The sequence below is a fragment of the Aedes albopictus genome, chromosome 3 (genome assembly GCF_035046485.1).
Source record: "Aedes albopictus strain Foshan chromosome 3, AalbF5, whole genome shotgun sequence".
Taxonomy (NCBI): domain Eukaryota; kingdom Metazoa; phylum Arthropoda; class Insecta; order Diptera; family Culicidae; genus Aedes; species Aedes albopictus.
The window spans coordinates 10,025,405-10,038,870 of record NC_085138.1 but is presented as its reverse complement, the minus strand read 5'-3'; the positions used below and the strand labels follow the sequence as shown (position 1 = coordinate 10,038,870).

The 13,466-nt window shown below is 48.0% G+C and overlaps 1 protein-coding gene across 7 annotated transcripts in view; it reads right to left on the bottom strand.

The window, feature by feature from the left end:
* The window catches only part of LOC109421743 (myotubularin-related protein 4), a 105,130-nt gene that overhangs the window by 23,712 nt on the left and 67,952 nt on the right, over positions 1-13,466 (bottom strand). For 3 of the 7 annotated variants that reach the window (XM_062860037.1, XM_062860038.1, XM_062860036.1), the window contains 6 exons: positions 5,337-5,460; positions 5,075-5,264; positions 4,210-5,010; positions 3,764-4,145; positions 3,307-3,707; positions 2,704-3,245 (listed from right to left, as the gene is read on the bottom strand). In XM_062860037.1, coding sequence (XP_062716021.1) covers positions 2,704-3,245; positions 3,307-3,707; positions 3,764-4,145; positions 4,210-5,010; positions 5,075-5,264; positions 5,337-5,457 — 2,437 coding nt within the window. In that variant the 5' untranslated portion in view covers positions 5,458-5,460. Of the gene's footprint in view, positions 1-2,703; positions 3,246-3,306; positions 3,708-3,763; positions 4,146-4,209; positions 5,011-5,074; positions 5,265-5,336; positions 5,461-6,265; positions 6,559-13,466 lie in introns of those variants that run through there. The other 4 variants (XM_062860035.1, XM_062860039.1, XM_019696274.4 and 1 more) reach the window with 2 other exon arrangements.

Genomic DNA, 13,466 nt, shown 5'->3' with positions numbered 1-13,466 from the left:
GTCGGCCGAGGACCGACCCGTCGAGAGTCCGACTGCACACTAATTGCCATACCAATAAGTGATTGGAAGGCAGTGCCCGAAGCTCTCGACAATTAAAAATAACTTCCTCTCCCGCTTTGACATACATGTGCACAACAGACAATGTGTTAGATGTTCATCTAATCCCATCCGAAGGGGGTTTGGATTGTGAAAAGAAGATAACCATGTGCGATTGTGGAATCGAGTTCAGTTCTAGGCCTGCTGGCGACGGAGATAGTCGAGTGACTCCGTAGCTTGAAGGAATAGAAGCGCCCGTCTAGCGAATTGGGAGTCGTGAGTTCGAGTCTCACCGGAGTACGTGGATTTCTTTTCATAATTTCAAATCTCAATTTGTTCATCGAGCACATGTTCTGTTGTGCACATGGATGTCAAAGCATTTTCAACAGTGTAATTTTCCACATGGCTTGGTCAGCCAAAGCAAAATCAAGAAATTGACATCATCTAAGGTGCCATTAAACTGTTTGTCGTAATGCCAAATATTAGTCTTTGTAGTCCGACATTCATCCAAGGTTGCCATGATTGACGTTGTGTTGGTCTTTTGTTAGACTTATTAGGCCAAATATTTGTCATGTGTAATGGGACCTTACTGTACGACACCATAAGAGATATTATCACATTGCCTCATTGCCATACAAGTGCGAGCAATCTGCCTTTTTTCCCCTAACCGCAACCCGGGGACGCGCCCTGCTGGATTTTGAAAGGCTTGGAGAACATTATAAACCTTCAATGGCATTCCCATGCACCCTCATTCCCCATGCAGAGGTCTGGCTGGGCTTATTACCCTCCTCAGTTTGTTATACTCTCACCAACTTGAGTTATATTTTCCTGGCACATAAATGAGTTCGACAAATCCGGAGTAATCCGCAAAAAGGTCGTAACTGACAAAATTAAAAAAAAAAATAATAAATTCTTACTAAATACTCACAAACTTTCCTTGATAACACTTTTCTAACTATTAAAAATCACGAGTTGAGTGGAAGGCGTAATTCTATTCTATGTCACACGAAACAAAAACAAGAATTTAGGCATGGTACACAAATTACGTAACGCTAAAATCGGCGATTTCAGACCCCCCCCCCTGGAAAATATTTTGTATGGCTCGTAACGCTAAGCTAGACTCCCCCCTCCTCCTATAGCGTTACGTAATTTATGTACGATGCCTTACGCCTCCCACTCCTGGTGTTTTGTTAACGAAAGTAAAAGGTGAAACCGAAATCCAAACGTAAACACGGCGAAGGGGAAAGGCGAATCTGAAATCAAAACATAAACACGGCGAAAGCAAACGGCGAAATTCTGTCATAATCAAAAACAAGGCGAATAGTTAAAGGCGATTCTGAAATCGATGTCGATTCAAGGCTCATAGTATTAGGCGTATTTAGCATTATCGGGTATCGATGCAAGCGTAATAATATAAATGCGATTATTAGTGCAAAAATTACTTAATTCGAACTGTATCGTTGGAAAATCAAGAAAATGTGTCAGAACTGCGTCATTTAAACTTGTTCATATTGATTTTTTTCTGAATCAATTCTAAATAGGAATTGAAATTGTATCAACGAAATTCGGTTGTTGTTTTCGCATTGTTATTGCTTTGTCAGTTACGCCCTATTCGCGAATTACTCCGGAAATATCCGATGCGCTATGCAGCAGTATAATCAGTACAGGTCGGACTCGATTACCCGGAGTCGGTTTTAGTTTAGCAAAATTTTAGTCAAAATTTTGACATTTTGTCAAGTTAACTTTGATTAGTAACCAGCGAAAATTTCAGCTTTGTACATCATTCCGTTTGCTAGGCATATGTTTGGGAAGCTTCAGAACTTAACTTCGGATAATCGAGTTCGACCTGTACACCTATATCAGATGACTTGAAGATCTGATTTTTACAGAACTGTTTACTATTGTTTATACCTACGTTCAGCAATTCCAATCACTACTGCAAAGTACATCGGCCACATGCCTAAATCAAAGCTTCCTGGATGATATAATCCAAGCTCAGGCGAGTTTCACGAGACTTTTCGGATATCCATTGTAAATTTTGGAAGTTCAGATTCAATCAATATATTCTTTATTATAGTCAAAATTGGTTAGCTAGATGTTTACTGTTTTCATTATAACACGAATATAGATCTGATGGCACCCGAAAAAGATGCTTATTGCGATTCACATTGCATAACAATTAAACCAAACACAAATGATTATATACGCCGTAGAAATTGTATGAGCACTTACTTTTTAAACCGTACGAAGAACATAGTAGGAACCGACTTTGACAGAAATGTTTATAATCTCATGGATAATGAAGCAAACAAATATCGCGCTAATTTCAACGAAACCATGCAATTAACTCACACTAACAAAGAGATTTTATTTGCTCTTCACGGAACCTATTCACAAGAAGCACTTCCTTATCAAGCGCTTCTCCAGAGAGGTTACAAAGTCATCTGTCTGCGTCACAGTTTTCTCTGCGCGCAAATCGCAAACCATGGCTGGCTTGCAATCCCAACAGTAGGTAAGCGGTGCAAGTCTACCGACTGACCCGAACAAGTCGGAGACTGCAAAAGCTCTTCACCGGAGTTGATAACCTGTTCCACAGATATCCACGCCCCCCTCAGATGTGCCGTTTCAGGAAGTGTTTGATAAATTTGAAAACACTGTTCATATTACCGCTCAAGTCTACACTCTCCATCATGTCGGCCGAAGCCAGCCCGTTCACCTCGCAGGCAGGAATGGGCCGGGCGATCCTCAGACCAGCTCGCTTCCCGTCCACAACGTCCGTTGGCTCCAGGTAGCTCTCGATCTTGACGATCCGTGAAGTATTTTCGTCGATCTCGTCCAGCAGATGATGCCTCTGCTGGGGTGGCGGAGTACTCGACGTCGGAGCTATGGCCACGGTTGGCTGTTCAGGAACAATTGGTTTGAAGTTATAACTATCACTATTTTCATTACTAAAAAGACTAGACGTGGTAACGCTGTTGACAGTCGTTGTCACCGGAGTCACTGCGCGCTTCGTGTTTTTGCTGATGCCCTCCGGTTCCTCGTCGGACTGGTTAAGCTCCTGAGTAAGACTTTGTAGCTTTTGAGTAGTATGCTGAATGATGGCCAGCGAGCTTGTATGATGGTTGATAAGATCCGGTGACACTTCCCGATCCGAGGACATGTTGGAATCGATGGAATTCTCCTGAGAGAGGTTTAGAGTACCAAGCATGCTGTCGGAAATGAAAAGTTAGCTTAATGGTTGGAGTAAGGGTATCAAGAATTCCTAATTACCTGGAATCGACAGTCATGTTTGGATCGCTTGACCTCCTGGTCAAACCTCCAGAGTTCACCCCAGTCATAAGATCTCCGTATGAGCGAGTTTTAGTCATTGAACCGTTCAGTTCTTGCCCTGCCACACCGTCGCCGTTGCCTGGATAGTCGGCCGAGCCTTGATTACCTCCCCAGCTTCCTAGGTAAACTTCAGTCCATAGTCTCAAATCTCTTACGTTATGTGCAGGCCACAATACCCGTTCCCTATTCGGCACGTATAGGTGATTCTTGTACATCGGTCCCGACAGGAAAGGCCACACCGAGAAGGTACGATCCGGCACGCTATTCTCCAGGCGTTCCTTTACCGTATTGCAGAGGAACGTACCGAACAGGCATGACTGTGAGTGCTGTGCCAATTTAATCTGGGGAATATGTTATATTAGGACAATGTTCTAAGCTGAAATGTTGTGAAACCTACCAGGTAACCCATATCGAATTCAAAGCTACATGGAAATTGTCGATGGATTTGATGGACACAGTCTAACCATTGTAAGAAAACCGGGCAACGTTCGTTCAATTCATCCGACCCGGGACCATGTCCACAGCGATCGGAGAACTTGTGTCCGAAGCTGAGCCATTCCCGTTCGACCAACACCCGGAAACCTTCGATCGTGCGATAGTAGGGATCAAGACAAAGTTGCGCTGTGGCTACAATCTGTGGCGTACGATCCCAACCATCGGAACAATGCACCAATACTGGACGTCCGTTACGTTCTATCGCATGACACACGACCATAGACGCCGCCAAAAGCCCGGACATATGCTGAAGCCACAAGCTACGCTCCAACACACTCAACCAACTGTAATAGAAGTGATTTTATTAGTTACGGACTATAGAAGAATTCTCTATGATCGAATACATACTTTGGTACATCGGGCTGCGACGAACAAAGTGTTCGCAGCTGATGGAAACTTTTCCTAATAGCATGGATATTACCAAGGCTCATAAATTGGATCTCGGCGCTTGGGTAATACTCGGGACATTCGCAGCCTCCCCCGCGTGCTCGATTTGTAACTGCTGAGGCGTACGATCGCGCATCAACGATCAGTATTTTCTTCGGTTCCTCCATCTCCACCTCTTCGTGGCTACCTTCCGGACTTGGAGGATTGCTTTCGTTTGATGCTGTCGAATTGAGACGATTTCTCGACTGTTGGGTGCCGCGATCGAACGCACATGCGTCTGAGAGAGCTTTCAGCAGCTGTTCATCTTTAGAGTTTCTCCAACCGAGCCACCCAACTTCCGGTTGACTACAGCGTGCAATAACTGCTCCAGTGCGCTCGTGCCTCCAAACCACGGCCGGAATACGCCTGGAGCTTCGGAAGGTCGCCACATTCTGCAAGGTATCATCGGATATGCACGCCGGCACGAGCATCATTTCTGGATACGAAGGGCACAGTTTGAACTCTGCGTTGACGTGGCTTATCCGCCAAGCTCCCTCTAGGTCGAACTGCAAGCGTTCGGCCTCCTTCCGGAAATCGTCGTCATAATTGCCAACCCGCTGTAACCGGCCGTACCATTCATTATCCTGGTTAAGCGTTGGCAGTTCCGATGCCCACGCGTGGAATGGAAAGGCAAATAGTGACTCGAGTGTTTCCGGAACACCGATTGACAGAGATATCCGCCGTTGCCACTCGGAACATTGCTCCGCCGTGGTAAATGAGCATCTGGGATAAGAGGTTTTGTTAGTTATGTGGGGAGGGGAATTGGATAGAAATGTTTGAGACTCACTTTACTGTACTAGCGTCTTTACAGTGCACTATTAGTATAAATAGTTCTTTGATACTGGTGAACTCGATCAGTCCTAAAGGTACAGATGTTTCCGCGCCGGTGGAGTTCTTCAGCAAGAACAGTCGATAGTTGGACAGTGCTAGAATGCCGTCATCGGTCTGACCGAGATATTTGACGGACTCACCAGGTACTGAGATTTTAGGATTTACAATGCGATCAATATACAATTGGTCAAAACATATTGGAGTATGATACTACTTACATTCGTTGAACCGGACGGTGAGTTTCTCCTCCTCCTTTTCGAGAACTGGTTTGGGGAAAAGCTCAGCCGCCTTCACCACACACATCGACGAATGAGGTGATCCATCGCCTGAGCCTTCCATGTTCTGGAAATAATAGAAAGGAAAAATAATCGATCAGTTCATTACCCTTTTGTTATATGGATTAAGTAGCTCTCATGCCACCAACGTCAATCAAAGCCAATTGAAAGTGCAATTCAGCTGTGCCCCTGTGGTTGTATAATTCATAAACCACATGCGTAATCTAAACACTAATCAACGTAACACATGAAGTGCCTATGTGTCAATAGGCAAACTAATTCTACTGATCCATATGGTTAAAAAGCTATCAGCGTTAGTTTACCGATAGTGTATTTAGCAAACAAACCGGCCGGAGGCATCCACTTAGGCGAGAAAACTTCCACTCGTCCTAGTAAGAAGCCGCGATAAGAACCGGTTGCACTCAGAACTATCACTGTTCCAAGTCTTGGTTGAACATCTGTCCTGCGTTCTCCTGCCTCTCTAGCCCAATCAGAGAACGATCCTCCCTTGCGATCGAGGCTGATTTGTAAACAAAGTCACGTTTAAGTGGCCCGGTCTCGGTCGCCTGAAGCAAGTCACGTACACACGCACCGCCATGGTCTTCGAGTGCAGCGATTCTCAGCTGAGCCGGGTGTTGCCAAGTGCATATGCGTGCACCACCAAGATTAGAGCCCTATGCACTTATTTGCTAGCTTTGATTGTTTGGTGACGCATGACAACCGAGCCGACAAGATTAAATAGACACTTCTCGACTGCTTGGGGCTTTTGTTGAATATAACTGGGAACAGATTCTCCAGGTGTATTGATCACAGGTGAAATTTTAACATTTTTGTATAACTATGCGTTTAGTTGTTCACATTTTAATAATTACTTTTTTCTTAGCGTTGGTTTTGCGACGGCCATCGTTGGCGCTGTTGGAACTGGAAAGCAGCAAAAAACGAAGTCCCATTCCTTGTTTTGCAAAATTTTAAAGTCTCTTATCACTTATTTTTTGTTCAGTCGATTACTGTCCAAAAAAAAACGCAATCACTTATAACTTATCAGTCAGGACTTGTATTAACCCGTCTTTAAAACACGATCCTTTTGACGTTGAGAAACGAAACGATTACGAGTTCCGATGCGACTCCTTCGAGCGTTGTAACGCGTTTGAGCTGGGATGCGGTCTTGCGGGTCGTACTAATAGCTTTATCAGCCTCGAGGTTAGTAGGCAGCAGCAGCGGTAGCATTTGCGGGGATGTAGAAATGTAGATGAAAGCCATAGGATTGCGATAGGGGCGACGAGGAGCAGGCAGGCAGCCAGCTGCAATAAAAGATTCTAATTTCCTCTATGGTGTACGTGGCGGCAATGGCTCAGCCTGGCAGACTACACTGCCTCATCTACATACTGCTCTACTGAACTGTAAACAATAATAATTCTCTTCGTCTCCCTTCGTCATCTAATGCCGGAGGTGTCGGCGTGTCAGCAGTCAGCCGGTTGGGTGCAACGTGAGACTTGTCGAATCATTAGGCACTAGAAGGAATCAGCTGTAGAAGAGCAGGTAGTAGTCAGAAAACGACATACAGGGGATACTCAAAATAACTGGGACAGGTAAAATTTTCAATTTTCAAAAAATGTTCAAATCGCTGTAACTTTTCGAAAAGGGCATCAAATATTCCCAAATTTTTACTGTAAGTTCATTGACTAGTTGTGTATCAGTGGTCAAAATTTGGGAAGGATCGGGCCATTCTACACAAAGTTATAAAGGTTGTAGAAAAAGGTATAATTATTCGATAGCCAACTTTGAGCTGCTATATCTCCGGATTCAATGAACCGAATGCAATGAAATTTTGATCATTTATGACTTAAATAATGAACTTTGAAAAACATTTGACTAAACTTAAAATTCTTCACACGAAAGAAAATTATTTCGATTAGATTATTTTTTCTAATATTGAAGCTTGGTCATATTATTCAGCTTGATTGAAAAAAAATTGAGGCCGATTTTGAGTTCAATAGGTTTCAGGTTAGGTTATGCTGCAGAACAATGAGTCGATAAGGAGAGCGTTCAACATAGCTCTGGTCCTACAAGTCCTACCTCATGCTTCCACAGGTCAAGCGATGACAAAGACCGCCAGCTAAGAGTTGTGTGCTTAGCTGGTAGTGCAGCCTGGGCACTGTTGTTCTTCTGACTTCAGCTAGATTGAGAAGGTACGTCTCGAGCATCTGTTCACCATGGAGGTGCACCTCAAACAGCGTCTGTTCTGGTATCCAGCGGCTGAGTAAGAAATGCTGCATCATGCCCAGCTAGATCCAAGGTGGTAGCTCCGTCAGCGTGGCCCAATAAGCCACCCGTAAAAATTCCCATTCCAGATAGGAAGGGAGGAAATGTACAGACCGGTAATCGGGCGTAACGTAACAGGCTGCACGCCGTATCGAATGATAACGGCCAGCGATGCGTAAACTTTGCAGCCTCCCGTGGTATGGTAGTCCGAAGCACCTTCTTCCCCCGCAAAGATATCCGCAAAGCCACCTGGAGATCACCCGACCATCAAACAGAAAACCAAATCGACCACGTTCTAATCGACGGTAAATTCTTCTCGGATATAACCAATGACCGCACATACCGCAGTACGAATATAGATTGATCACTACTTAGTCGCTGTATACATACATGCGCTCAAAAATTTCGACAGTTATCACCACGCGTCGAAGTCGAATGCCGCGGCTCAACATCGAGCAACTTCGTAACGTAGAAGTGGCTCAAGACTACGCGCAGCAGCTAGCAGTGATCCTGGTATCATAACATCAGCTCAGGCGACTCGTTCTCCTACTATTGGGAGCAGTGACCCTACCAACGGAAGAGCAGCTTGGCACAGTTACACTTTTTTTTCCTTCTAAACCATAGGGGGATAAATCTGCTCATCAGACACCCTAACAGGAAGGTTAGGGTAGTGTGGGGTTGAGGCCGTCTTCTACAATGCCGGTAGAAGCCAGGACTACTCTCTCCTCGACCCACTAAAACACATTCCTATGGTCGCCAAACCCTACGTCTCTCCGGAACCACCAAGAAGGTATTGATTCAGAGAGGGGCTAGTGCATATCGCACCCTCAAGGTTAGCTGCCGTAGCCTAGCAGCAACGAACATCGATGACTCGCTCTGGAGAGTCCATCACGGTAGCGTGCTGGCGCTTAGCCAGTTTCCCGAGTGGTCCTCGCCACTCCCTTTGTCCTCGGAAGGCGGGCAGGGTCAACCCCGCCCGCGCCCTACTGCTGAGCGGACATCAAGAACTGATGCCCACGTGCAACTCGATCTGACCTGCCCGTAAGGAAGGGTATCACTACCCTTCAGGCCCTATCAGATGCACCCGTAGGTTGCAGACAGCAGGATCTCACCTACCCCGACCCTTGCCGGGGACCCCTTTCCAACCGCGGGCTCGGATCCAACCCAGTAGACTGACGCCACGACAGCACCGCTACCGGGACTTCCTCTCCGCGGCCACTTAATCGCTGTAAGGGTCGATCTCGACCGCAGGGCACCGGTATGACCTACGAAGCCGACTTCGAACCCCTGGACCACCTCTTGTACTGCATCTGGACTAGCCATTCTCCGAGTCCACGCGCCACCTCCTCTGTAGCTCCCAGACGATATGGGTGATAGCCGTTGAAACGGCATTCCAGCTAATCTCATCCCTACACATTCTCTGGACCAAGTTGTCCGGAGTTGTGTCCTCCCCGCATGTGGCAAGCATGCGGTCACGCATTGTGCGAAAACGCGGGCACACGAACAAAACGTGTTCCGCCGTTTCCTCTAAACCATTGCACACTGGGCATTCGGGAGAATCCGCATGTCCGAAACGGTGTAGATACTGTCGGAAGCAACCATGACCTGTAAGGACCTGTGTCAGGTGTAATGTAACTTCCCCATGGCGCCTATTAATCCAACTATCTACCCTCGGTATCAACCTATGGGTCCACCTTCCTTTGGTGGAACTGTCCCACGCGCGCTGCCATTTGACCATAGAGGCCATCCTGACAGTCTTGCGTATGCCTCTTGTGCCGCGCATTTCGAAGCACTCCATGTCCTCACTGATAAGAATGCTGATAGGCACCATACCAGTAATGACACAGAGAGCGTCGTGTGACACGGTACGGTACGCGCTTGCAACCCTCAGACACATGAGCCTGTAAGTACTTTCCAGCTTCCGTCGGTAGCATTCAGTACTTAGCGCGGTACCCCACGCCGGGCCGCAATACCTAAGTATGGACGTAGCAACACTAGCCAGAAGCTTGCGCTTACTGGCGTACACCGCTGAGCTATTGGACATCATCCGGGACAGTGCCGCAATAGCTGTGGAGGCTCTTTTACAGGCATAATCGACGTGGCTACCGAAGGTAAGCTTATCGTCGATCATCACGCCCAAGTGCTTGACAGAGCGCTTCGACAGGATAGTGCACTCTCCTACACTGATCTCCGTCTGCTGCGCCGACTGCATGTTGTTAACAACCGTCACCTCTGTCTTGTGGTGAGCCAGCTCCAGTTTTCTGGACCGCATCCACGCCTCCACAACCTTCATCGAGTGATCGGTAGTCAACTTCACCTCCTCGATCGTTTCACCGTAGACTTCGAGCGTAATATCGTCGGCAAATTCGACAATCACCACTCCCACTGGGTACTCTAACCTCAACACCTCGTCGTACATGACATTCCATAACACCGGACCCAGGATGGAACCTTGCGGGACTCCTGAGGTTATGTGAAAGCACTTCCGACCCACCTCCGTGTCGTATACTAGTACGCGATTCTGGAAGTAGCTTCCGAGAATCTTGTACAAGTACTCCGGTATCCCCAGACGCGAGAGCGCATCAGCAATAGCAGCCCAACTGGCGCTATTAAATGCATTCCTTACATCCAGGGTCACTACCCCGCAAAAGCGAATTCCCCTCCTCTTAGGCTCGAGTGCTTTCTCGGCGGTTTTTGTAACCGACAAGATAGCGTCTACGGTGGACCTCCCCTTCCGGAAGCCATACTGGTTGCTCGAGAGACCATTTACGCCCTCAGTGAACTTCAACATTCTATTGAGGATGATCTTTTCGAGAACCTTCCCCGCCGTGTCAATCAAGCATATTGGTCTATATGCCGACGGGTCTCCGGGTGGTTTCCCCGCCTTTGGCAATAGTACCAGGTTCTGCCTCTTCCAAGCTTCTGGGAAAACTCCCTCGTCCAGGCATTTCTGCATAGCAGACCTGAACATCTCGGGAGCTTCTGCAATAGCTACTTTTAAGGCCAGGTTCGGAACTCCGTCCGGACCTGGGGCCTTACCTACGCTAAGGGACTTAGCTATCCCCGCAAGTTCCACATCGGTGACCCTTTCCTCATCGCCAGCCCCAGTCCCCGGCTGTCCTACGAAAGGAGGCCAAGGACTAGGATCATGACGCGGAAAAAGTCCTCCAATGATCCCCTCCAACATCTCTGGAGATTGCTCTGTAGGAGCCATCACACCTCTCGTCTTGGCCATAACAATCCTGTAGGCATCACCCCACGGGTTCGTATTGGCACTCTGACAGAGACCCTCAAAGCAGGCCTTTTTGCTTGCTCTTATCTCGGTCTTGAGCGCGGCTTTTGCAGCGGCGAACACCACCCGCCGTTCGTTTCGCTCTTCCTCTGATCGTGCTCGCTGCATCCGCCGCCTAGCCCGTAGGCAGGCGCGGCGCAGGTCCGCAATCGCGTCGGTCCACCAGTAAGCCGGTGGCCTCCCATTTCTAGGGTGGACTCGCCTAGGCATGGTCGCATCACACGCACGTGAGAGCACCGCTACCAGCTCGTCGCCGTCTAAACCGATTAAGTTTCGCTCACGGCGGAGCGCTTCCCTAAATACCTCTTCGTCGAAGTATGATGTCTTCCACCTACGAGGGCTTGGCCTTGGCCTAGCCGCCTCTTCTTCTATTCGCTGTCTGCTGTTGTTGTAGTCGATACTGTAGCGAACCGCCAGGTGGTCGCTGTGAGTGTAGCCATCATCTACTCTCCAGTTCGGACTACTTGTTAGGCCAGGACTACAAAAGGTCACGTCAATAATTGACTCCGCTCCATTTCGACTATAGGTACTCTTGGTACCGACGTTAGCCAAGTCGACATCTAAGATGGCCAGTGTTTCTAGCAGGATCTGACCCCGCTGGTTCGTGAAACGGCTTCCCCATTCCACAGCCCAGGCATTAAAGTCACCCGCTATTACCACCGGCCTTCGCCCTGTTAGCACGGTCGTTAAGCGGTCCAGCATTTGCGTGAACCGCTCGATCGGCCACCGCGGAGGCGCATAACAGCTACAGAAGAACACAGGCACAGTTACACTTGATGATGGCTGGAGGGACATCCAATCCACCATAGGTAGTACCTCGACTGTAGTGTACGACGGCGAATGTGAACAGTCGAAAAAACGAGAAGAATGCAACATGGGCGAGAATGCTGCAACAGCGTACGAGAGCAAATGAGGCACGTTATAGACAGGCGCGGAACAGGCAGAACTCAGTCTTCCGGATGAAGAAGTGCCGAGATCGCGAAGCGATGGAAGAGTTGTACCGCGCTAAGGACACACGAAAGTTCTACGAGAAACTGAGCCGCTCGCGCAGAGGCTTTGTGCCACAAGCCTACATGTGCCGAGATAATCACGGGAATATTCTCACGAGCGAGCGTGAGGTGGTCGAGAGGTGGCGGCAGCATTACGATGAGCACCTCAATGGCGACGTTGCAAGTACCGAAGGTGGCGTGGTAACAGATCTTCTAGGAGTACGTGCACAGGACGAAAGACTTCCAGCCCCTGATTCTCAAGAGATCGAGGAGGAGGTTAGCCGGTTGAAAAACAACAAAGCCGCTGGAGTAGATCAACTACAAAGCGAGTTACTAAAACACGGTGGAGAAGCACTGGTGAGAGCACTACACTGGGTCATTACCAAGATTTGGGAGGAGGAAGTATTACCGGAGGAGTGGATGGAAGGTATCGTGTGTCCCATCTACAAAAAGGGCGACAAGTTGGATTGCGGGAATCACCGCGCGATCACACTACTGAGCGCTGCCTACAAGGTACTCTCTCAAATTTTATGCCGCCGTCTATCAGCGATTGCAAGAGAGTTCGTGGGACAATATCAGGCAGGATCCATGGGTGAACGCGCTACAACGGATCAGATATTCTCCATCCGCCAGGTGTTGCAGAAATGCCGCGAATACAACGTGCCCACACACCACTTGTTCATCGATTTCAAATCGGCGTGGGATACAATCGATCGAGACCAGCTATGGCAGAATACGAATACGGGTTCCCGGATAAACTGATACGATTGATCGAGGCGATCGAGTGATGTGCGTAGTTCGAGTATCAGGGACAGTCGAGTCCCTTCGAATCTCGCAGAGCGTTACGGCAAGGTGCTTGCTGTTCAACATTGCCTTAAAGGGTGTAATTAGGAGAGCGGGGATAAACGCGAGTGGAACGATTTTTACGAAGTCCGTTCAGCTGCTTGGTTTCACTGATGATATTGATATTATTGCTCGTAAATTTGAGACGATGGCGGAAACGTACATCCGACTGAAGAGTGAAGCCAGGCGAATCGGATTAGTCATTAATGTGTCGAAGACAAAGTACATGATGGCAAAAGGCTCCAGGGAGGAATCACCGCGCCCGCCACTCCGAATTTCTATCGACGATAATGAAATCGAGTCGGTTGAAGAATTCGTGTACCTGGGCTCATCGGTGACCGCCGACAACGACACCAGCAGAGAAATTCAGAGGCGCATTGTGGCAGGAAATCGAGCTTGCTTTGGACTCCGCAGAATTCTACGATCGAACTAAGTTCGCCGTCACACACAGGTAACTATCTACAAAACGCTGATTAGACCGGTAGTCCTCTATAGGCACGAAACATGGACCCTACATGCAAAGGACCAACGCACCCTTGGAGTTTTCGAACGGAAGGAGTTGCGTACCATGGAAGACGGGACTTGGAGAAGGCGAATGAACCACCAGCTGCATTAGCTGCGGAGAGAACCAACCATCGTCCACACCGCAAAAATCGGGAGGCTACGGTGGGCGGGTCACGTCATCAG